Source organism: Tauraco erythrolophus, chromosome Z (assembly GCF_009769465.1).
Source record: "Tauraco erythrolophus isolate bTauEry1 chromosome Z, bTauEry1.pri, whole genome shotgun sequence".
In the NCBI taxonomy this organism is placed as follows: Eukaryota; Metazoa; Chordata; class Aves; order Musophagiformes; family Musophagidae; genus Tauraco; species Tauraco erythrolophus.
In genome coordinates, this window is record NC_141496.1 from 51,569,121 (window position 1) to 51,590,790 (window position 21,670).

The 21,670-nt window shown below is 46.5% G+C and overlaps 1 protein-coding gene across 1 annotated transcript; it reads right to left on the reverse strand.

Moving 5' to 3' along the window:
- Positions 1 to 1,046: 1,046 nt before the first annotated feature.
- On the reverse strand, positions 1,047 to 20,808 carry LOC147526403 (uncharacterized protein C12orf50 homolog). Its single transcript, XM_086629862.1, has 8 exons — positions 20,801 to 20,808; positions 18,992 to 19,164; positions 17,808 to 17,969; positions 17,224 to 17,301; positions 17,014 to 17,127; positions 16,431 to 16,535; positions 2,884 to 3,126; positions 1,047 to 1,144 (listed from the first exon to the last, which is right to left on the reverse strand). Exons 1-8 carry the CDS (start codon positions 20,806 to 20,808, stop codon positions 1,047 to 1,049), a joined length of 981 nt encoding a protein of 326 aa, XP_086485988.1.
- Positions 20,809 to 21,670: the final 862 nt, after the last annotated feature.

A 21,670-nucleotide genomic window follows, 5' to 3' on the forward strand; every position in this document is an offset into this window, starting at 1 on the left:
TGCACCTCTTGGTGTTGTATAGTTTGATCCAGAATTTTGACTCCTAAATATTTCCAAGGAGGATGCTTTTGAACTTTCTCCGGAGCCACCTGCAATCCATAAGAATGCAGAGCAGCGAGCAGCCGAGGCTGTATCCTCAGCAGCTCGTCCTGGGTGGATGCTGCCACCAGGATATCATCCATGTAATGGTAGCAGTATGCCTCAGGAAACTGCTCGCGGACTCCGGACAAAGCTTGAGCGACATACCATTGGCAGATAGTCGGGCTGTTCTTCATGCCCTGAGGTAGAACCTTCCATTGATACCTCTTCGCAGGTTCCGCATTGTTAACTGCAGGCACAGTAAAAGCAAATTTTGGCTTGTCATCAGGATGTAAAGGAATAGTGAAAAGCAATCCTTCAAATCAATGATCAGGATTTCCCACCCTGCTGGAATCATGGTGGGTGAGGGCATACCAGGCTGCAATGCCCCCATACTTTCCATCACTGCATTGATTTTCCGGAGATCCTGCAACAATCTCCATTTTCCTGATTTTTTCTTAATTACAAAAACAGGAGTGTTCCAGGGACTAGTGGAAGGCTCAAGGTGTCCCTGTTGTAATTGCTCCTGAACTAACTGATGAAGGGCGACTAGTTTCTCTTTTGGTAGGGGCCACTGGGGTTGCCAGATGGATTTGCTTACTAGCCACCGCAAAGGCAGCGTAGGATACTCTGCGCCCTTCAGCACAGTGGCCCCCATCAAAAATTTGTCCCAATCCGTACCCCCCAAGCCGCCAATACATCCCGCCCCCAGAGGTTAAGCGGAGCTGCAGTGACATAGGGCCAAATTGTAGCTGTTTGCCCCTCTGCATTTTTCACCACCACAGGTTGTTCGCTTAAATAGCTCTGTGTGATTCCCCCCAACCCTGCAATGGCTGACCCCACAGGGGCTAAAGGCCACGTAGGAGGCCACGCAGAGAAGGAGATGATTGTCACATCAGCGCCCGTGTCGATCAAACCTCGGAGCTGAATCTTGGACGGCTGGGCATTTGGCAGGATTAGGGTACATGTCATCTGCGGCTTTTGGCTGGAGATGTCTGCGGTCCAGAAGACCTGCGGAAGTCCCGTAGATCCAAAGCCGCCATCTCCATGACTTCGTTGTTCTGTCCTGGGCACACACGACTTGAAAGGCACAAGTTGAGCAATTTGAGTCTTTTCAGGAATAGTGACAGGGGGAGTGGGTGTGGAAACCATAGCACAAATCTGGCCTGTAAAGTTAGCATCAATAACTCCTGGGTGTACAAAGATCCCTTAAGAGGTGACACTAGATCTTCCCACCAGCAATGCACTCAGTCCCTGTCCTAGGGGCCCGAATGCATTCAAGGGAACCTTATAAACGTGACAGGATTCTAAGATGACTGTTGCTGCGGTGTGCACATCCACTCCGATTGATCCCTGGGTGCCAGCTCTAAGCTGGCTGAGTAGGCCTGTGTCGGTGCCATGCCCTGGAGAAGTATTTGTGTCTGAGCGCACATCCCCTTTGCGCTCCTGGTCGAGTTTCCCGAGCGTGTCAAGGGTCGACCATTGGCATGGTACATAGATTGACAGTATCTCGCAAAATGACCTGGCCTATCGCATCTCTCGCAGTGAGCAGCTTCCCTGTTCTCCTTCTTCTTCTTCTTTTGTCTAATCTGTTTCTGCTTGCTCTCAACCTTAGGTTGCCTTTTTAGTCCACGATCAGAATTTAATTGAATAGGCTGCAGAACTGCAGCCAGAGACTTAGGATTATCAGATCCCATTTTGGAACAGGCTTCAACCATGTCTGTTAGCGTGGGTTCCCCTGGCAAAGCATCTATGATCTTTCTACACTCATCATTGGCATTATCTCTTGCTAGTTGTCTGCACAACAGCTGCCGCAAGGTCTCATCTTCGACCTGCTTCTCGAGGGCGGCAGCAATCTTTTCCACGAAAGATAAAAAATGCTCTTTCTGCCCCTGAGTTATTTTCACATATCGTGTTTTAGGAGCAGCCATGTCCATGCCTTTTAATAGGGCTCCCATACCAATCTTCTGAGCCTGCTCAAGGACCTGAGGATGCCAGGTGGCTTGAAGATCAGGATCAGAAAAGGCATTAGCTCCCATAAGAGCATCTGCTGGAACTCCATGTCTAGGATCAGCTGGAGGTAGTTGCATATTCCCAGCCGCAGCTTTCTCAGCCATCTTTCTCCAATTGGCCTCAAAAACTGAATATTGTACAGGTTGAAATAATACCTGACCTAAATTGCCTAATATCAAATGGAGGCAGCAGGTCAGTATTCAGCACTCTAATAATCTGCATGACTTCAGGAGACCCTAGCCCATATTGTGCCACTTTGGATTGCAAATCTTGGACCACTCTCCAAGCGATAACATCATGTGTGTCAGACTGACCTGAGTTAGGAAGAGCTTTCTGTACAAGAAAGGCTTGGATGATACCCTCTGTGGGTTCACTACCACCTTGATCTACCTGCACAGCACTTTGAGGCACTATAATAACTCGCTCAGGTCCCTTTTCATCTTTAGGCATCCCAACTTTCTCTATTAAATCCCAGTCCCCAACCTCCAGAGCCCGCCTCTTGACCGATTCCCAAAACCGCTTTGAATTTTTTGGACGCACAGTCACACTACATTCGGGAAGCGCCCGTGGACGATTGTAGGTCAGCTGTGTTACTGGTTGCCGATGTCTGACCACCGCCACGGTTTCCCGCAGTGTAGTAAGCAAGTCCGCAATAACACTGCTTGCATCGTCGGGCCGCACGGATGAGGAAGGCTGGCAGGGCACAGGAGCCGGGCCAGCGGGCGGTGTAGCGGCGGAGGCTGTGGACGGTTGCGGAGCTACGCACGGCAATGCAGCCTGGGGGGCTGCGGCTTGCGGCGGCATCACTGTCCGTGCAGGCGCCGCCGCCGAGACTGCCGGCGCCGCACTCGGCGCCGCGTCCGGGGCCGCCGTCGGGGGGGGTGCTGGCGCCGCGCTCGGCGCCACTTCCGGGGCCGCCGTCGCGGTCGGGGGGGCTGCCGTCGGAGGGGGTGCCGGCGCCGCCCTCGGCGCCTGTCGCACCGCCTCCGTCAGCACCACTAGTTGCTGTAGTATTTCCCGCAAAAGCGTCGTACGCTGGTGTGCCGAGAGATCCGCCACCGGCCTCTGCGCTGTTTGCGCCGGGAAATGCGCGGATGCTGGCGCGGGACACAAAGGCGCCGGAGCCGACGCCGCCGTGATACCTCCTGCCCCTCCCGGTTGCGGTAGAACCCCGGCTGCCGTGCCTGGCTGCGGCAATGGCAGAGCCGTAGGAAGGACAGATCCCGCGGCAGTAACTGAAGCAGCCGGCTGCAGGGGCGGCCGTAGCGCGGAGGAGGGGGGGGGGGGCCGCTGGGGCGGAGGGTGGGGGACTCTCCAACGCTTTGCTTTGACCGGTTAGTTTTGCTAACTCTTCCACTGGTGAGGGGTACTCAGGCGGAACATAATCCCGCGGGGAGGGGTAGGACCTCCGCGCAGTCCCCGCGAGTCTCTCAGTGCCCGAGGGCAGCGGAGACGCGGCAGGTACGCTGCCTGTGCTGTACGGGGTCAGTGTTCCCTCAGATAACTCATCGTCCCCTTCAGAGCCTTCACCCGCAGATTCGTCAGAGCCCGGTAATTCTTTTCCTTCTCTTCCTGCTGTCCACTTCCGCATTATACCGTATAGGGACCACCACGTACATAGCAGGTCAAGTACGCTCTTATCTCCAAGCATGATCTCATGAAATAACTTATCCCCTAACAGTTCCCAAGCTTCTGGGTTAAGGACAGTGTTCGAATCAGCTACAAACTCACGTTCTGCTGCCCAGTTTAGCAATTCACAGAGAGCTTCATCACTTATGTCAGCTCCTGCGATCGTTATTACATTTTTGAAGGCAGAAAATATTGTGCTTTCTTTCACGGAGCTTTACCCCATCTTCTCAGTCTAGAGTTTTGTCCCCGGAGCCTCGGCGGAAGCACGTACCTTCTAAATTCTGTTGCAGTTGTATCACGTCGGGGTCACCAAATGTCGCAGCCGTCTCGGGGACGGAGAGAAGAACGACACAGAATTCAGGTGCAGGAGAAAGAGCCAACGCCAACAGCAGGAGCAGCAGCAGCAGTATCAGCAGCGGCAGCAGCAGCATCAGCAGCATCAGCCGTTTATTAATTACAAATCTATATATATATATAATATGGTTCACAAGGATGGTCAAGGCAATTGGTCGCTTGACCATCCACCTCCCAGAGTGATTGGCTAAATGCTACAACACCCATTTCAAAACAACTTTCCCAGTGTGCCATAAACAAGACTGCATAACAAGCTACAGGTGCAAGATAAAGTCTTAGTTTACAAAAACCTCAAACTGTTTCTCAGCTAGCCTGCATGGGAAAAAGAACTTTCACAGGACGCTGCAGTAGCTGGAAAATTTCTGCTTCTAGCCTTTTTGTATCCACATGGTAGCATCCCTGTAGGAGTCTGGGGTTGCTACCCAGGATACCAAAAGTGTAAAGAAGAGGTCAAAAACTCTGGGATCTGCCTGGGAGGAGTCTCGGGTGGATACTGGAGAAGACAGCTTCCTAAAACCAGAAAAAACTTTTTGGGTAGCTCCCTGGAAGAGTCTGGAACTGCTCTCTCAGATATCAGGTTTTAAATAAGAGAACAAATGGCACTTAGAGGTATTTTGGAGGAGTCACGGTGGGATCGTGGAGCAGACATCTTCCCCTAAAGCTGAAAAATCCTCTCGAGTAGCTTCCTTGGAAGAGTCTGGGGATGCTACCCAGGTTACCAAAACTCTATAGAAGAGGTCAAAATCTCTGGGATCTGCCTGGGAGGAGTCTCGGGTGGATACTAGATCAGAGAGTTTCCTGAAACCAGAAAAATCTTCTTGTGGAGCTTCCCTGGTGGAGTCTGCAGCTGCTACCTAGGATATAAGGTTTTTAAAGCAGAGATCAAATGGCACTGGGAAATGCTTTGGAGGAGTCTTGGTTGGATCCTGGAGCAGACATCTTCCTTTAAAGCTGAAAAATCCTCTCGGGTAGCTTCCCTGGAGGAGTCTGTGGCCGCTACCTGGGATATCAAGTTTTTAAAGCAGAGATCAGGCGACACTGGGAAATGCTTAGGAGGAGTCTCAGTTGCATCCTCAAGCAGACAGCTTCCCCTAAAACTGAAAAATCGTATCAGGTAGATTCCCTGGAGGAGTCTGGGTCCGCTACCCAGGATACCAAAAGTTTAAAGAAGAGGTCAAAAACTCTGGGATCTGCCTGGGAGGTGTCTCAGGTGGATACTGGAGCAGACAGCTTCCTAAACCCAGAAAAACCTTCTTGGGTAGCTTGCCTAGAGAAGTCTGGGGCTGCTAACTGGATATCCGGTTTTAAAAGGGGAGATCAAATGGCACTGGAAAATGCTTTGGAGGAGTCTCAGTCGGATCTGGGAGCAGACAGCTTCCTCTAAAGCTGAAAAATCCTCTCGGGTAGCTTCCCTGGAGGAGTCCAGGACTGCTACCTGGGATATCAGGTTTTTAAAGCAGAGATCAAGTAACACTGGGAAATGCTTTGCATGAGTCTCAGTTGCATCCTGGAGCAGACAGCTTCCTAAAACTAGAAAAATCTTCTTGGGTACCTTCCCCGGAAGAGTCTGTGGCTGCTACCCAGGGTACGAAGACTGTAAAGAATTTAGAGTTTAAAAACTGTGGCATATGCCTGAGAAGAGTCTCAGGTGAATACTGGAGCAGACAGTTTCCCCAAAGCCAAAAATTCCTTTCAGATACCTTCCCTGGAGGAGTGTGGGTTTACTACCCGGGATACCAGGACTCTAAAGAAGAGGTTAAAAATCTGAGATCTGCCTGGTAGGATTCTCAGATGGATACTGGAGCAGACAGCTTTTTAAAACCAGAAAAATCTGTTTGCGCTTTCACCGCTGTTCACATGCAGCTTCACCCACCTTTGCCTTTTGGTTGATCATGCTGCTCTTATCCTTATTTAAAATTGTTCTTGGTTGACAGTACTCCAAAAGACGTACGTGCTATTGCTCTGTCATGTCAGTACACTTATGCTCAGGTTCAAGGCAAGCTAATAGTAATTTTGTCCTGATGAGCACATTTCTAATTTGTAGGTGGTACAGGCCTCTGCTTTGGCTACAATGCTGACTCGCCAGCCAGTAGGGCAGTAGCTTGCAGCTGAGGGATTCCTTCCAAATCCAGAGAAGGACATTTGAAGTGCTTTCCTGGGTTACTGAAAGAGGCAAAGCACTTGGGTGATCAGCTGTATGGTCTGCAGGAGCAAGAATGACTCTAGAGGCCTCCTTGTTAGGGTTTTGTGACTCCATCTGGATGACTGTCGTAGGGGAAAATGAAAAATATTAGTTTACTGAATTTAACAAAGGTAGTGGTGCGCTTTTAGTTGGACACAATTAATCCATTTCAATGAATCAAACATTCGCAAGTGCATTTGAAATTGGCATTTCAGCATTGCATTTTGAAACAGAACGTTCCTTCCTCCATAGAATCATAGAATCATAGAATGGTTAGGGTTGGAAGGGACCTCAAAGATCATCTAGTAATGATGGGCAGGGAAACCCTCCACTACACCAGGTTGCCCAAAGCCTCATCCAACCTGGCCTTGAACACTTCCAGGGATGGGGCATCTACAACTTCTCTGGGCAACCTGTTCCAGTGCCTCACCACCCTCTGAGTGAAAAATGTCTTCCTTATATCTAATCTAAATCTCTCTTCTTTCAATTTAAAGCCATTGCCCCTTGTCCTATCACTACACACCCTTGTAGTGTAGTGAAAAGAAAACTCACCCAGAGAGGACTGAGATCTGAGAGAAACGGCCACACTGACACCAGGTCAGTGCAGAGGGAACGGGACGAGGTGTGCTGGAGCTGAGTTTCCCCTGCAACTGGTGGCAAGACGGCAAGCGGCCCCCTTGCAGCCAAAGGCGGTCCCGGTGGAGCAGAGACCCACTCGCAGCCCGTGGAGAACCCACGTCGAAGAAGACATGCCTGAGCCTGAGGACGGTATGCATCTAGAGTCCGTGGAATGATCCCCATCGGTGGGGAGGTGTTTTGTTTAAAGGAGATGCCTGAGCCTGAGGACAGTTGTGAAGCATGAGCACAGGTAGAGATGCATTTACGCATTTAAAGTCTGTATAGAGACGCATTTAGAGTCTGTATGACGACCCACGCCAGAGCGAGTGGCAATAGCTCCCTAAGAATCTGATACTGTGGTAAAGCCCACACCAGAGCAATCCGATGGGGAAGGATTGCATCCTGCAGGTAGGACTCACGCTGGAGAAGTTTGTGGATTTTCCTCGTGAGCAGGGGATCCACTGGAGCACGGGAAAATGGTGTAAGAACTCCTTCTCCTTAAAGAGAGGAGCGGCAGTAACAACATGGAATGAACGGACCTGCACTCCCCCATCCCTCTCCCCCTGCGCTGCTGGGGGGAGGAGGTAGAGCCGTGAAGAAAAGGGGGATGGGGAGGTGTTGTTTTTAAGATCCGGCCTTGTTTTCTCTTTATTCTCTCAAGTAACGGGTTTTGTTTCCCTTTGTCTTTTTTTTAAGCAACTGTTAATAAATTGTTTTGTTTTAAGAAAGCCGAGTCTGTTTTGCCTGGGACCATGGTTGGTGGGTGCTCCCTCTGTTCTTGTCTCGACCCTCAGTCCTTTTATTATAAAACCACTACAAGGTCCTTGAAGGCTAACCAACTGTCTTGGACCCCTTTACCTTCCAGTACTCTGTCCCATGGGATTTCTCCTATCAATTGTTTGAAAAGATCAAAGTTGGCCCTACTGAAGTCCAGGCTTCTGGTTCTGCTAGGTATTCTCTTCCTGCCACATGAGATCCTGAACTCCACCATTTCATCGTCACTACAACCAAGGCTACCCTCGACCTTCAGTGCTTCAACCAGACCCTCCTTATTAGTGAGAATAAGATCCAGCAGCGCTCCTCTCCTAGTAGGCTCATCCACCATTTGCATCAGGAAGTTATCATCAATGCACTGAAGGAACCTCCTGGACTGTGGGTGGCTGGCTGAGTAGGCATTCCAGCGGATATCAGGATAGTTGAAGTCCCCCATGACAACCAGAGTCTGCATTTGCGAGACCGCTGTCAGCTGCCTGTCAAAGGCCTCATCAACCTCCTCATCCTGATCCCGTGGTCTGTAATAGAAACCAATAACAGTATCACACATGCCAGATTGTCCTTTAATTCGCACCCACAAGCTCTCAACTTACTCCTGATCCGCCCCTGGACAGAACTCAATGCACCCTAGTTGCTCCCTCACGTAAAGAGCAACTCCACTACCTCGCCTTGCTGGCCTGTCTTTCCTGAAGATGACATAGCCATCCATGACCACACTCCAGTCATGCAAACTGTCCCACCAAGTCTCAGTAATTGCTACAAGACCATAACCCCCTGATCGAACACAGATTTCTAACTCCTCCTGTTTGTTCCCCACACTGCGTGCATTGGTGTGCAGGCATTTCAGAGAGCCAGCTGAGCACGCCGATGTCCCCCTAGGGGGGTGGGAGGCCTTATTCCCTGAGCCTAGTTATATCCCCCTCCCCCTTCAACTGAGTTTAAAGCCCTCTCGATGGACCCTGCCAGCTCATGAGCCAGAGTCCTTCTCCCCCTTTGAGACAGCTGAAATCCATCAGTTGCCATCAGACCTGATTCTGTGAAAACCTCCCCATGATCAAAGAAACCAAATTTCTGTAGGTGGCACCAGCCTCTGAGCCATCTGTTAATCAGGTGTGTTTTCCTGTTCCTTTCTGTGTTCTTTCTTTCCACTAAAGGGATTGAAGAAAACACTACCTGCGCTTCTGACCCTTCAACCAATCGCCCCAACGCCCTGAAGTCCCTTTTGATGGCTTTTGGACCTCTCTCTGTTACCTCCTCAGTTCCGACCTGCATGACCAGTAGTGGATAATATTCAGAGGGCTGTACCAGACCAGGGAGTTTCCTAGTGACGTCCCTGACCTGGGCCCCAGGGAGGCAGCAGACTTCCCTGTGGTTTGGGTGCGGTCAACATATTGGCCCCTCTGTTCCCTTCAGAAGGGAATCACCTAGATTCCCTTCCTAGATTCCCTTCTGTCCTGGTTTTAGCTGGGACGGAGTTAGCTCTTCTTTTTAACAGCTAGAAGAGCTCCATGTTTTGGTTGTACTCAGAGGCTCGCTCTGAGAAGAATGTTGATAGCGCAGTGATGTTTGTAGTTGGCACTGAGGTCTCAAGGACTTTTCAGCTTGCTGTGTTCTTGCCAGTGTGCAGGAGCGCAACAGGATAAGGGAGGAGCATAGCCGGGATGGGGAGTCCACCACTGTCCTTATGATTTGTACTTGGACTTAGGATCAAGGGCCAAACTGGCCAATTAGTATTTCATGTCATGCAGCGTCATGCCCAGTAGAAAAGTGAGGGTCAGCCGGAAAGAAGGGCTTTTTGCCCTTCTGGGACTCTCACTTTCGGACTCTCAGAGTGCTTTCTCTCTCTCTCGCTGTCTATTTCGGGCCTCCCGTTCATCCGGGATTGCGGTATCGGGAATTATCTGTTTCAGGATTGCAGCTTTGGGAAGAGACGGGCCTCGGTCAAGGGGTGGTGAGCAATTACACTGTACATCACTCGTTTGAATATATTTATCCTTGTACATATCTGTATATATAGATATTGGTAGTGGCAGTAGTAAATTGTTCTTGTCTCAACCCACGGGTCTCTTTTCTTTTTCCTCTTTCATTCTCTCCCTCATCCCTGGGGGTGGGGGAGGGTGAGTGAGCGACTGTGTAGGGTTTGGTTACCGGAGCGGTCTAACGCACGACACCTTCCTAGATTCCCTTCTTAGAAATCTCAAGATCAAAGTCGGAGCGAGCCCCCAGACATCCGGCCGACAGCTAAAGCCTCTCGGAATCTGCCCTTCGCACCAAAACAGCTCCTTTCTAGAATGTGTTCCTGTTGCTGTTTCCAATAAAAGTCCTCTGCAACAGCTGAGTAAAACAAATAGTATTTATTTGTATTAGGAATTATGCTTTTAAAACACAGTCTATAAAAGTCACTTCATAATCATAACACTTGATAATTTTCTATTTCAATTTAGATTTTTCTTGTCAATTGAAGTACTCGCTTCATCTCTTTCGCATCTCTACGTATCGTTCTCCTTGTCCATTCACTGCTGTGTCTTCTTGGCTCTGTTGTCACGAGAGATGTACAGAACGTTTAGTGCACGATCTATTAGAGTAAAACGATCTGCTCTTTCAGAAGGATTTTGAGAAGGAACCTCCCAGGGCGAGACACAAGATAGGGGTTCTAATCTCTGCTTTCAAGACCGCTGTAAAACGTATTAACAGTCCTGAGGGTATCTCGTGACTGTTTTGCAGCCAGAGCCCTTTTGTGAAGTTGGACCTCAGCTGGTCGTCATTCTGCTATTGCCGACGCCTCACCCGCGGTCCAGCAGAGAGACAAAGAGATCACACTGCTGTCGTCTCTGCTGGGCTGGGCCCAGTGCTACGAGCCAAAACCCGCTTCTTGTAGCCCCTCACTTGAAAGGCAGGTGCGTCTTTTGCTTTCGTATCAGTAATACTGTGACTAATTAGAAATCACAGGCTCGTTATACGGCCAAAATTACGTGTCTGCAAAGGAACAAAACGATTAACGGCTCTTTCGGAGTACTCGGCATCGCGTAGAATCCTGCGGGTTTTGGCAGGGGAAGTTTTAAGAGCACTTTTACATTTTCGAGGTGGGGAGAGACATGCCGCTTTTACTGAAGAGACTGAATTGTAAAAAGTTCTACCAAACAGTTACCTGAGTGGCTGTTTTCCACGTAGGGAACGTTTTTGCATGTGGGTTTCTTTCCCTCGAAGTCGGTGCATGGTAAGATCCTGAAGTGTGTTTGTCTAAAGAAAAAACATGTACACTGTTTCTCAATTTCAGCGACGATTTCAGGACAGACTCTCTTACTCTGATGTGAAAGTTCTTATGACAAAAGTGCAGATCACATTTTTTAAATGCTCTATCCTTTTTCAAGTTGGAAATTTGAGAAGATGTATTCCTCATGTTAGGAAGGTTCTCGCTGTAATCTCTATACCAATCTGTCCACCTTTAATCAAAGCAAACGTTCACAGCAAGAAGAAGAAACCCACCACTATTCTTCCCCGAGACGAAGTGTTAATGTTAGGATTCATTTCACTGAACCTTACTCATCTGAAAGCAGGGGTTACGCTGTGTGAAGGAGGTTCCTTTTATTGGAAATGGAGGCAGGGAGGCACCTCAGGATGGAGATTCAAACTGGCTTAAGAGAGATGAGTGAAACTGGCAAGAGGAAATGGCTTTCTCAATTTAGGACTATTTAACTTATTTACCAGTAAAATTCTCAATAAAGTGACAGATGAAAAAACACAATGATGCAGATTAGCTGCGTAACAGAAAGTAGAAAGGGAACAAAATTTGCAATAAATCAAATAATCATAGATCCATCATAATCAAAACTCCAGTGAAAACCCAGTTGTGTAAAAATACCCTGCAAAGCAAGGGCATTCTTTCGTCCCCTGCTAGGAGGAAAAAAATTGAACGGGAAAGTTTCTTTGAGAGGAAGCGGAAATTCTACCGCAAAAGTATTTCTGCTTCTAGTGCTATGAATAGTTAAGAGGAAGAGGAGAAATTAAAGGTGGACTATTCTGAGGTTTACTAAATATTTCCACAGAATAAATGTCATAAAAGATACTGTAAATAGTGGGGGTCAGTATATTTGTGCACTACAGCACATCGTTGCGTTCATCCCTCTTTGTTTGGCACAGAAAAGAATTCCTGCTAGGAAGGTGGCTGAGTTCTTGTTGATGAATGTTCTGTCTGCCTAATTATAAAGCTTCCTAAAGCTTTATGTTTCTGACTATGGATCCTGCCGCAATCTCCTGGTGAAAAGGCTGCTGAATCAAAATTACTCTTGCCCATATTTAGGCATAAATAACTTAATAGTCACCTGCAGGGACAAAATGGAAGGCAGTGCAATACAGACAGGCGAATTGGAGTCCTTTTAAGAATCCTGTGTAAGCAGGAACCCACCTGTAGGTCCGTTGAACATTGGCTCTTGTTTGACAGGGGCGGAACGGTAGACCACATATGCTGATCTTCGTGATTCTGAAGGGTTGAAATTAGTCTTTCTTCCAGTTTCATCATCTTTACCTTGACTCTTTTGTTTGTAACTGGATTTTACTTTGGGTTTGTAAGTGTGAATTCCTAAAGAAAAAAAACCACCAGCTTAAACACCACTGTTGTGCTATTACTCAAAAATCCACATATTACAGGACTGGAGGCTGGAAGACAGGACTAAAAACTTGTTCTTTCTGCATAGTCCATTCCAAATATGATTGTCCGTATTTGACACTAAAAAAGAAATTACCTCGCTGATTGTAAGTCATGTAACTGTTTAGTAAATAAGAATGAGTAAGCCAACTGTTTTCTCAAAATGCCTTTTGAGAAAATACCTACAGTCAAAACTCCAGTGATATCCTGGCTGTGGAAAAGTGTTACACAAAGCAAGGGTGTTCTTTCGTCCCCTGCTGGGAGGAAAATGTTGAGCAAGAATGAGCTCTTGAGAGGAAACTGAAATCCTACTGCAAAAGCGCTTCTACTGCTACTGGCTGACAATAGTTAGAGTGAATTCGTAAGTTCAAGGTGGAATATTCCGAGGTTTGTTAAATATTTCCACAGAAAGAATGACAGAAAAGCTGCTGTAAGTAGTGAGGATCAGTATATCTGTGCACAGCAGTGCGTCCTTGCGTTCATTCCTCTTTGTGGGGCAGAGAAAGGAACTCCTGCTAGGAAGGTGGCTGTGTTCTTGTTGATGAATGTTCTATCTGCCTAATTATAAAGCTTCCTAAAGCTTTACGTTTCTGACTGTGGATCCTGCTGCAATCTCCTGGTGAAAATGATGCTGGATCAAAATTACTCTTGCCCATATTTAGGCATAAATAACTTAATAGTCACCTGCAGGGACAAAATGGAAAGCAGTGCAATACAGACAGGTGAATGGAGTCCTTTTAAGAATCCTGTGTAAGCAGGAACCCACCCGTAGGTCCGTTGAACATTGGCTCTTGTTTGACAGTGGTGGAACGGTAGACCACATATGCTGATCTTCGTGGTTCTGAAGGGCTGAAATTAGTCTTTCTTCCAGTTTCTCTCACGTAAGGAATAGAAGAAGCAGTTTCGTCATCCATCCTTTCACCTCTTTGTTGGTAACTTGGTTTTATTTTGGGGTTTGAAGTGTGACTTCCTGAAAGTGAAAAAAAACCAAACCAAAATGTTGTACCATTACGTACAAATTTGGGGTGTTGCAGTAGATTGGGGGCTATACACCAAGATTAAACAAATGTTCCTTCTGGATAGCCCAATGAAAATCTATTCAGTTATTTTATTTTCCAGAAGATGTTCAGCAATGAGATGCCAACTTTAAAGTCTATTACCTCCATTTGCAAAGGATCTACTATCTGTTCTGGGAATCCTCTCTGTTGGTTCTCTCTTTCCTGAACCTTCTCCTTCTCTTTTTGTATTATTCAGTGGTGTAGGAGTTGTACTCGCATCACCTGGAAAGGCAACAGGAAGACTGTTTCAGCTGCTTGTGCGTAAGCACGGTGAATGGCACTGCTGTTCCCTTCCTCCCCCCTCTAGGAGACAGGGATTGGTTTAGTGCCATTTCCTTTCACCTCTCATTTTTTCTTGTTTCTCTTTTGTTAGTTATGTGGATCCTGTCTAGCGTGACAGATGTACAACTCTCATGCTCTCTCAGAAAATACCGTCATACACAAGATGAAGACGACTGTGGCTCCAGAGGAAAGAACCAGCTCCAAATTACCTGCTCCTTCTTGAGCTTCTCACTTTTCATGAATGATATTTAGGAAATAACAGGAAGTACCTAGGTGGTGCTAAATCCTCTAGTAGCTTAATGAATAAAAGTGAATAAGCCCAAACTGTTTCCTCCAAATACCTTTGCCTGTTACGGTATTAGGTGAATTTCTTGGCTCCTCAGAAAGCCGTCTCTTTTCCTTTACTTGTTTACAGCCATGGATCTTTGCCACCTGCGTGTGCTTTGTTTCTGAGGGATTAAGAGAGCACATAATTTACTTTGAAAAAGCATGTAACATTTTCTTCTGCAACAATGCTGTGGCGTTTTGAAAACCCAGTCTCCCCCTTCACATCCAGGTCTTCTTGGGTGAAACGTGGTTTTACGTGTTAATTGCTCTTTCAGTATCATTCCCTGAAAGGAAACCAAAAGTGGCTGTATTTCCTCTGGCAGAGGAACTTTTGAAAGCACACTCAGTTTACAGGGTAGTTTAAAGCCAAAACCTCTCCTTTTTTTCTTTTTTCTCCAAAACCGCAAAGGAATAACCAGGTGACAATTCACCTCCAGTAGCCTGATGGATACATTTTCTATGCTACCGAATAGATTCTAGAATGCCTCTGGGAAAAGGAGGAAGCCTATCCATCGAGGTACTTAGGTGCAGGTGTTTTCATGTGCTGGATGGGACTAGATGTTAAGTACACCTGATCAAGTGTTAACGCTCTTTCCTTGGCCATGTTTTTACTGGTTCTGTTCAGGCCCAAGCTCTGTGAGACAGCACCTACCTTCAGATCTGTTTTACTGGGTGGAAAGTGCACAGCGTGTCTCACCATCAGGCACGTGGGCGTGAAAGATTTTGGTAACTCAGGGACTGATGCTGCTCACATTGAACCTAACAGGATGCAAACTGGCTAAAAGAAGCAGAACTGGACCGTAACATACAACAATGCTGGGGTCTTGCTGTGAAAGAAATCACGCTGTTAATGGGAAATGGCACTTCAGGTTGCTTTTATGCAAAATATAGAACGTCCGCCGCGCTTGCAGAGGAACAGAAATAATCTCATTGGAAAATTAGGAAACAGATCATAAGGCAGTACCTTTCCCAGGGGAACAGTCCGACGCATTTGGTTCTTTTTCCCGAGGCAGGGCCTCGCTTCTTTTCTCTTCAACAGAGGTGTTCCTCTGTGCCACAGAACAGTCAGCTCCTATAGGAAAGGAGTCACAAAGTTATCTATACTCAGGAGCACCCTGAGAAATGTGAACAATGCAGAGAGTCTGCTCTTGTAATTACATTTTTACGGAAATAAAGACATAATTACATTTTTACATACGTGTGTACCTAATTACAGTTGGAACGGAAATGAATACGAAAATGCCAAGCATACAGTAAAACCAAACAGCTGGTTCCTTAAAGCTCACAACAAATTTGATCAACACCTCATTTAAAAAGCTTGAAATACTTGTGGGCTTAACTGTAGAATTGTGTCTCAGTGGTAACTGTTACCACCAGTAAAGGCCACCTAAAGGAAAGATCTGTTTTGTCCATAAATGCCATAGTAAAAGAAGTAGCACATAAGATGCAGTCAGACTGTGCAGTGCCGTTCTGGAGCTAGAAGACGCGTGCCAGTTTGCCCAAAGCTAGAGCAAGCATCCCTAGCCTGGTCCTGCATTATTTTGCATTGCCGGACTACGGGGGGGAAAGCATACTACAGCAATGATGATTATTTTTACCATCAATAAGTATTGATGAAGAAGAAGGGCTGAATAGCTGTAAGTAAATTCAAGGGCAGCGGGGCATTCTCTAACCTTACTGACAGGATTCGGTACTGGACTCCATGGGGCAAAACACCGTGTCTTCATTAAGATCACCTGTGTTCGTGCAGAGGGACCAGCTCCCATTATACGAGATGCAGGACTGCAGCTTTCTTACAGTCCTGTCCGACAGCCAAAAACTACAAAGCCCGTTCAATGCAACATAGGGGTGGTCTCAGAAAGAGGACAGTTTTGGAAAGCATTTTAGCTTGGACGCGTTTCTACACTTGCTTTTTTGTCACTCCAGAGAACCATTGCTTTTCCAAAATTAAGCAGGGAAACAATCAGTTGGAATCAGCGTAGAGGAGACTTTCTTTTCTCAGTAAAATGTGAAAACATGCAGACTCCTAAGCCGTGGTTTTGAGCACTGAGGCAAGAGCCTTATTCTAGAGAATAAGTATCAAATACAAAATGGTGAAGCTAAATGCGTGCGTATTCAGTTATTCTGTTTATGCTCTTTGGAATGCGCGGTACTTCATTGTCAGTAGGTGAAAAAGGAGGAGAGGAGAGGAGAGGAGAGGAGAGGAGGGGAAGGGAAGGGAGGGGAGGGGAGGGGAGAGGAGAGGGGAGGGGAGGGGAGGGGAGGAGGGGAGAGGGGAGAGGGGAGAGGGGAGGGGAGGGCACAGGGGAGGGGAGGGGAGGGGAGGGGGAGGGGAGGGGAGGGGAGGGGAGGGGAGGGGGAGAGAGGAGAGGAGAGGAGAGGAGAGGCAATTTATGTCGTAGTTTCTCTCTGTAACAGTGATTCACCACGTGATGTGTAGCAATGAGAAACCAATGCTCAAGTATGTTACCTGCATTTTCAAAGGATCTACCATCTGTTCTGGGAATACTCTCTGCTGGTTGTCTCCTTCCTGAACCTTCTCCTTCTCTTTTTGTAGGAATTGTATTCCCATCACCTGGAAAGGCAGCAGAAAGACTGTTGTAGCCTCTTGTCGGTAAGCACAGTGTGTGACGTGCATATATGGGGGGAAAATGAATGAAGTCTTTTTCTGCTCTTGGAAACATTCTCTCTTTTATCGTCACTAGATGAAAAAAGAGGAGAGGAGAGGCAACCTACGTAATAGTTTCTCTCTGTATCAGTGATTCACCACGTGATGTGTAGCAATGAGAAACCAATGCTCAAGTATGTTACCTGCATTTTCAAAGGATCTACCATCGGTTCTGGGAATACTCGCTGTTGGTTGTCTCCTTCCTGAACCTTCTGCTTCTCTTTTTGTAGGGATTGTCTTCTGATCACCTGGGAAGGCAACAGAAAGACTGTTTTAGTCGCTTGTCGGTAAGCACAGTGTGCTATTTTACCTACGTAACAGTTTCTCTCTCTAACAGTGATTTTGATAGTGGCAAACATGGTCCAAGAAGATGACAAGTACTTGCCTTTCTGCATGTCTCGCACAGTACCTTCCAAGGTTAACGGCTTCTTTTCCTGAAGTGAAGCCACAGGTCTTGTTGATTGGCATTCAGGAGGGTGCTGAATCCTGTAATACTCTCCTAAATATAGTCCCAGAAGGAAAAAAAAAAGAAACCCAAAGCTGACTATAGAGGCAGCATTGCTGTTTAGGAAAGAGTGACTGAATTCATATTTACCAGATTTGTAGCATATTTCCTTTATCGCTCTTTCCTCTTCCAGATCTTCAGGAGTCTCGTACACACAGTTAGAAACAGCTGGAGGAAATATTTTTCAAAGCTGACAAGGCATGTATACAAAGACCTTAAGCAATTCTTAAGAGTCAAATACCATAATGAATTTCATTTTGGTCACAGGTGGTTTTTTTTCTGACTGCAGCCTCTGTTTCTGCACGGAAGAATGATTCCTTAATACTAGATATTTCCAAGTGCAATGGAATTGCAGTTACAACACCTGTGAAGAAGCTACTGTTTGTTGATTTGAAATGGTTCCAAATAGTCAAAAAGTCTTCAGTACTCATTTTCAAAATAATCAAAATATACAGCTAGGCATTTCCCAGGCGCTGGAAAATGCTGCCTCACTCAAATCTGGTGACTACCACTTCTCATATTTTGAAGATTAGCTGGAAACTATTTCAAAAACCTGTCAACAAGCCTTCTCTAAAAACAGCATGGTTATTACAGTCAGTGGGTTGTGAAGTACATTGCAAGAGTGGAAAATGCCCACTCTGCTTCCTTGTAAAAGAAAGAAAGAAAATGTTTACAGTTCTCCTCATCTTCATTGTCCTCCTCGTCCTCTTCGCTGTTGAGATTTATAACCACTGGTGGATGAATTGGTAGTATGATATTCTTTCGTTTTCCATGTGAGTTTAGATGCTGGGATGGATATAAGCTCCCTCCTTGCACTCCCTGTTGTAATGGGGCATCTGCAGAAAAGAAGCTTACGTTTAGTTTACTGGGAGGGAAGTAGATTGTCAAATGCAGCTTCAGACCAGCAGGTATAGTTTTGAAGTCGTTGTCCTGTTGAAGGAATCGTTAAATAGAGACATTGTGTCTTTTGGGCAAAATCTTCTGTGGAGGTTGGCAAAAGAGCACCTCCCAGCTACGGAACGTATGAAAAAACACAGGTACGGGCTCCTCGGAATGGACAGATGAGGCACTGCTGAATAAAGCCTTTTGAACAGAGGAACATTTGGATCATTCTACGCCATCTAAAAAAGGCTGGATAGCTCTTCCAGCTGGTAGGTAGAATAGTTTGAGTCAGTAACCTTCTTTCTTCCAATCCCTTTTAAGGCATTGACAACATAGGGAAACATGTGGTTAGTCAATACCTGGGCTGAAGTGAGTACATGAGGTTACAACCCCACCAGGGAAAGTATTTTCAGCATGATGGATAACAGGCAGGCCCCATGGCATCCCTTGTGAAGAATTTAGCAGTGTTAAGCACAGGACTACCCATTTTTAGTTCGTAGACTTTTGTTTTCTATCACAGCTTTCTGAATCTGAACTCTCTTTCCTAAGTACAAAACATAGATGTTGAGAAAGAACAGGAAGTTCAGGAATATAATTTACACTTAATTAGGAGAAAATCAGAACAGATGTTCTTTTCCTTAGGAATGTCTATCTGCCCCTGATGTTTGCATCAAAACTATGTCAGTACTGGGACAGCATTTTCTGTGAGCCAGGAAATGCAACTGACTGAAAAGAAAAACAGGGAAAACTGGTGGGTCTGTTTGCATTGTTCGAGCTGAGCACTTTGCAACTAGAGATGCAATCAGGATTCTCTGCGTCCTCTTAAAAATACTGCAGTTGGGTATGTTTCCCAGTTTAAAAGCAGTAAGATGAAACATGGTCATTTTCTTTGATTCCAGTTGTTGTTGCAGGGAGGACGTTTTCGTGAGTTTACTTACTCTAACAAACAAATTGTTAAGAAAATATTTTTACTCACTGTTACTAGGTGGCAAAAAAAGTCCATTGATCGTGCGTGGCTTGCTGTGATGGTACATGCAGGCGATCTTCAAGCAGCCAGAGGGTCGGCTTTCCCAGAAACAGGGGATCTTGGTGTACTTTCGCTGCAGGAGGAAACAGTTTTCAGGTATTGTAAAGGGAACCCAAAAAGGACTAAATGGATTAGTACGCAGTACGCTCCCGCGAACATATGGCTAAGATTCTGCAGGACCACGCTCTGCTGTTTTAGAACATTTCAAGTGATCTTGAAAGTTCTCTTAAGCTCAGTGGAGCTTTCATGATGGGAAGCTGTTCCGAGGTGAGAATAGGAGTAAAGCAGTCTACTTCCTGTCCTGCAAACTTTTCACAATGTGCTGGGAAGACAGAAAATCTAGGAGACACTTAATTGTCACGAGGCTGAGTTTCCTTGCCTGCATGGTGGGCTAATCAGGTCGATCTCCGAGGAAATCTGCTGTGCAGGTGCAAATCTTACACTTGCTCTCTCTTACTGTTGAAGGACGTGGGTCTATGGGGGAATAAGGAGTAAGATAGAAAACCCACAAAGACTCCCAACAAACACTGCAGACCTAAGAGTTTGGGAATCGATGGTTGGAGGCCACTCTCCTTACACTGCTCACAGCATCTCGCAGCTCTTTTTAGAGATGAAAAATAAAAGCCTAACGGGAAAAAAGAATACCTACGTGGATTTATTGAATTATTGCTGCTTTTCTCATAGATAAAGTCACACTGCTGCTCTCCTCCTATTGATCAGTGTGTCGCCAGCTAAACTGTCTGCACACTATTGCAGAGAGAGCACTTGCACAACGACAGTCACTTTTGTTAGTCATACTTCAAATTATTTTTCAGTATCGCTGTCTTAATGCAGGTCACAGATTTGAGCATCATCTCCGATTTTGCGATTCACTTATCCTTATGAGCTGAGGTATCTTCCTCAAGCACACAACAAACTCATCATTCCAGAGAGGCAAGCTCTCAGGACCGTTACCCTGAACAAACCAAGTCAGGTTTATATCCTGGATATGAGCTACATCCCAGCTGAGAGCTGCAAATGCCAGGTTGCAGGTCGTTTCTTAAGGAGTTTCCGTGCAACATTTTAAAGGAAAGCAAAGGCAGGCTTGAAGACATTGGACTACTTGAAGGTCATTTTCACCCAGTTCCAGACATTAACAGCCGGGTCTCGGAGCAGCATCTCCAAAACGTGCCACTGTTGGACTGTAGCCAGTACAACTGGGCAGTGCCCTGAGACATGCTGGTGTCTGCAGCCAGAGCCAACCTCCCAGGCATTAACGCCTAAATCCCCGAGGCTGGAAGCGGTGCTTCTAGCAATGGCGAAGAGCACTACACCCGCCCCTGGATTTTTACGAGGTGGAAGAGAAATATTTCACTGAAGGGATAAACCCCTTTTGCAGGACTTTGTTTCAAAGAAGTGATTTTGCAGAAATTCAGGTAGTTGCCGTAAGCAGAAATGCTAAACATGGCCTATTTTTTCAGAATCAATATAATGTTGATTCGATAAGAAAGGTGAGCGATGAGTGATCTCTAGGTGCCATTTTAATTGCTGTGGTCCTTGAGTATCTGAGCCCAGTTCACGGGAGAAATTGTCCGTAGCCTAGGTGATCATTAGATCTTCTCACCACTTCTGAAGATCAGATGTTTGACCTACAGAAGCGGCCATGACCCAGCCAGAGTCACCGACCAACTACTGCCTTTACATAATAATCCTCCCTTTCAACAGGGGTATATGGAGGAAATCAAGGATACAAACCACTCTCAAATCTACAGCATTTACCTGTGCATAGGGGGAACAAGAATGGAGATGGTGGTGGTTCCCCACTGCTGCCATGTTTGCCTCCTCTGCTGCTCCTCTGCTCTCCGAATGCTGGCAAAACATACATGAAACCATTAGAGCTGTCAACATTCAGACAAATTGTAATCTTATCCTGAACGTGGTAGTTTTCTTTCGAAATCTGCACCTTAAGAAACCTAGCTCTGCTGCTTTTTTGCAAGACAGCTCCAACTTACGCCTGAACGCAGGAGGTGCTCCCTTCCCCAGCCTTCTTCAACTGACAAGTGCGGTTGCCAGGCGGTATAGAATGTTACAGTTGCCAGGCTTCCAGGGGCTCCTGGTTCCATGAGCATCATGGCGCCTCGTGACCTGTCCAGTTTAACATCCTCAATTTTATCTCCAGTGCTTCGGAGTAAAGTACAGAAAATCGGACCGTTTCAAAGAGTCTCGCATGCCGGTGTTTCTTCAACGTGAGAGGGAGCAAACCCATTTGGCGGGGCTGAAATAGCACCCAACTTCTTGCTGTACGAACTGTGGTCTTGCAAACAAGTCTTTGACACCACAAAGACCAACCTGATTCTTTGACTACTTTTAACTAAAATCCCTGTGCCCAATGTTCGTTCTTCTTACTGCACCCCTTTCTTTGGATGGGGAACCTTGCTGCTTCCCGTTCATACGCTGTTAGCTGCTCACTGCTGACATTGTTGGGGTTAATTGCTTGTTCTTGCTGCCCTGGTGTCCACTGCCTCATCTAAGAACAGTGTACACTCATGTCCCTAATTAACACTCCTGTTCTCATTCAGGTCGTAGGCTGCCTGGGAACAAAAAATATCTATGGGAGGAAATGAAGTTTCTGTCCTGGAAAACGTATCC

What these genes read in the sequence shown, in the direction of transcription:
- LOC147526403 (XM_086629862.1), bottom strand. An exon ending in CAATGAAGATGAGGAGAACT is followed by an intron (nt 17,302 to 17,807) that starts GTAAACATTTTC and finishes TATTTCCTCCAG; the next exon opens with CTGTTTCTAACTGTGTGTAC. An exon ending in TGTGCGAGACATGCAGAAAG is followed by an intron (nt 16,536 to 17,013) that starts GCAAGTACTTGT and finishes CTGCCTTTCCAG; the next exon opens with GTGATGGGAATACAATTCCT.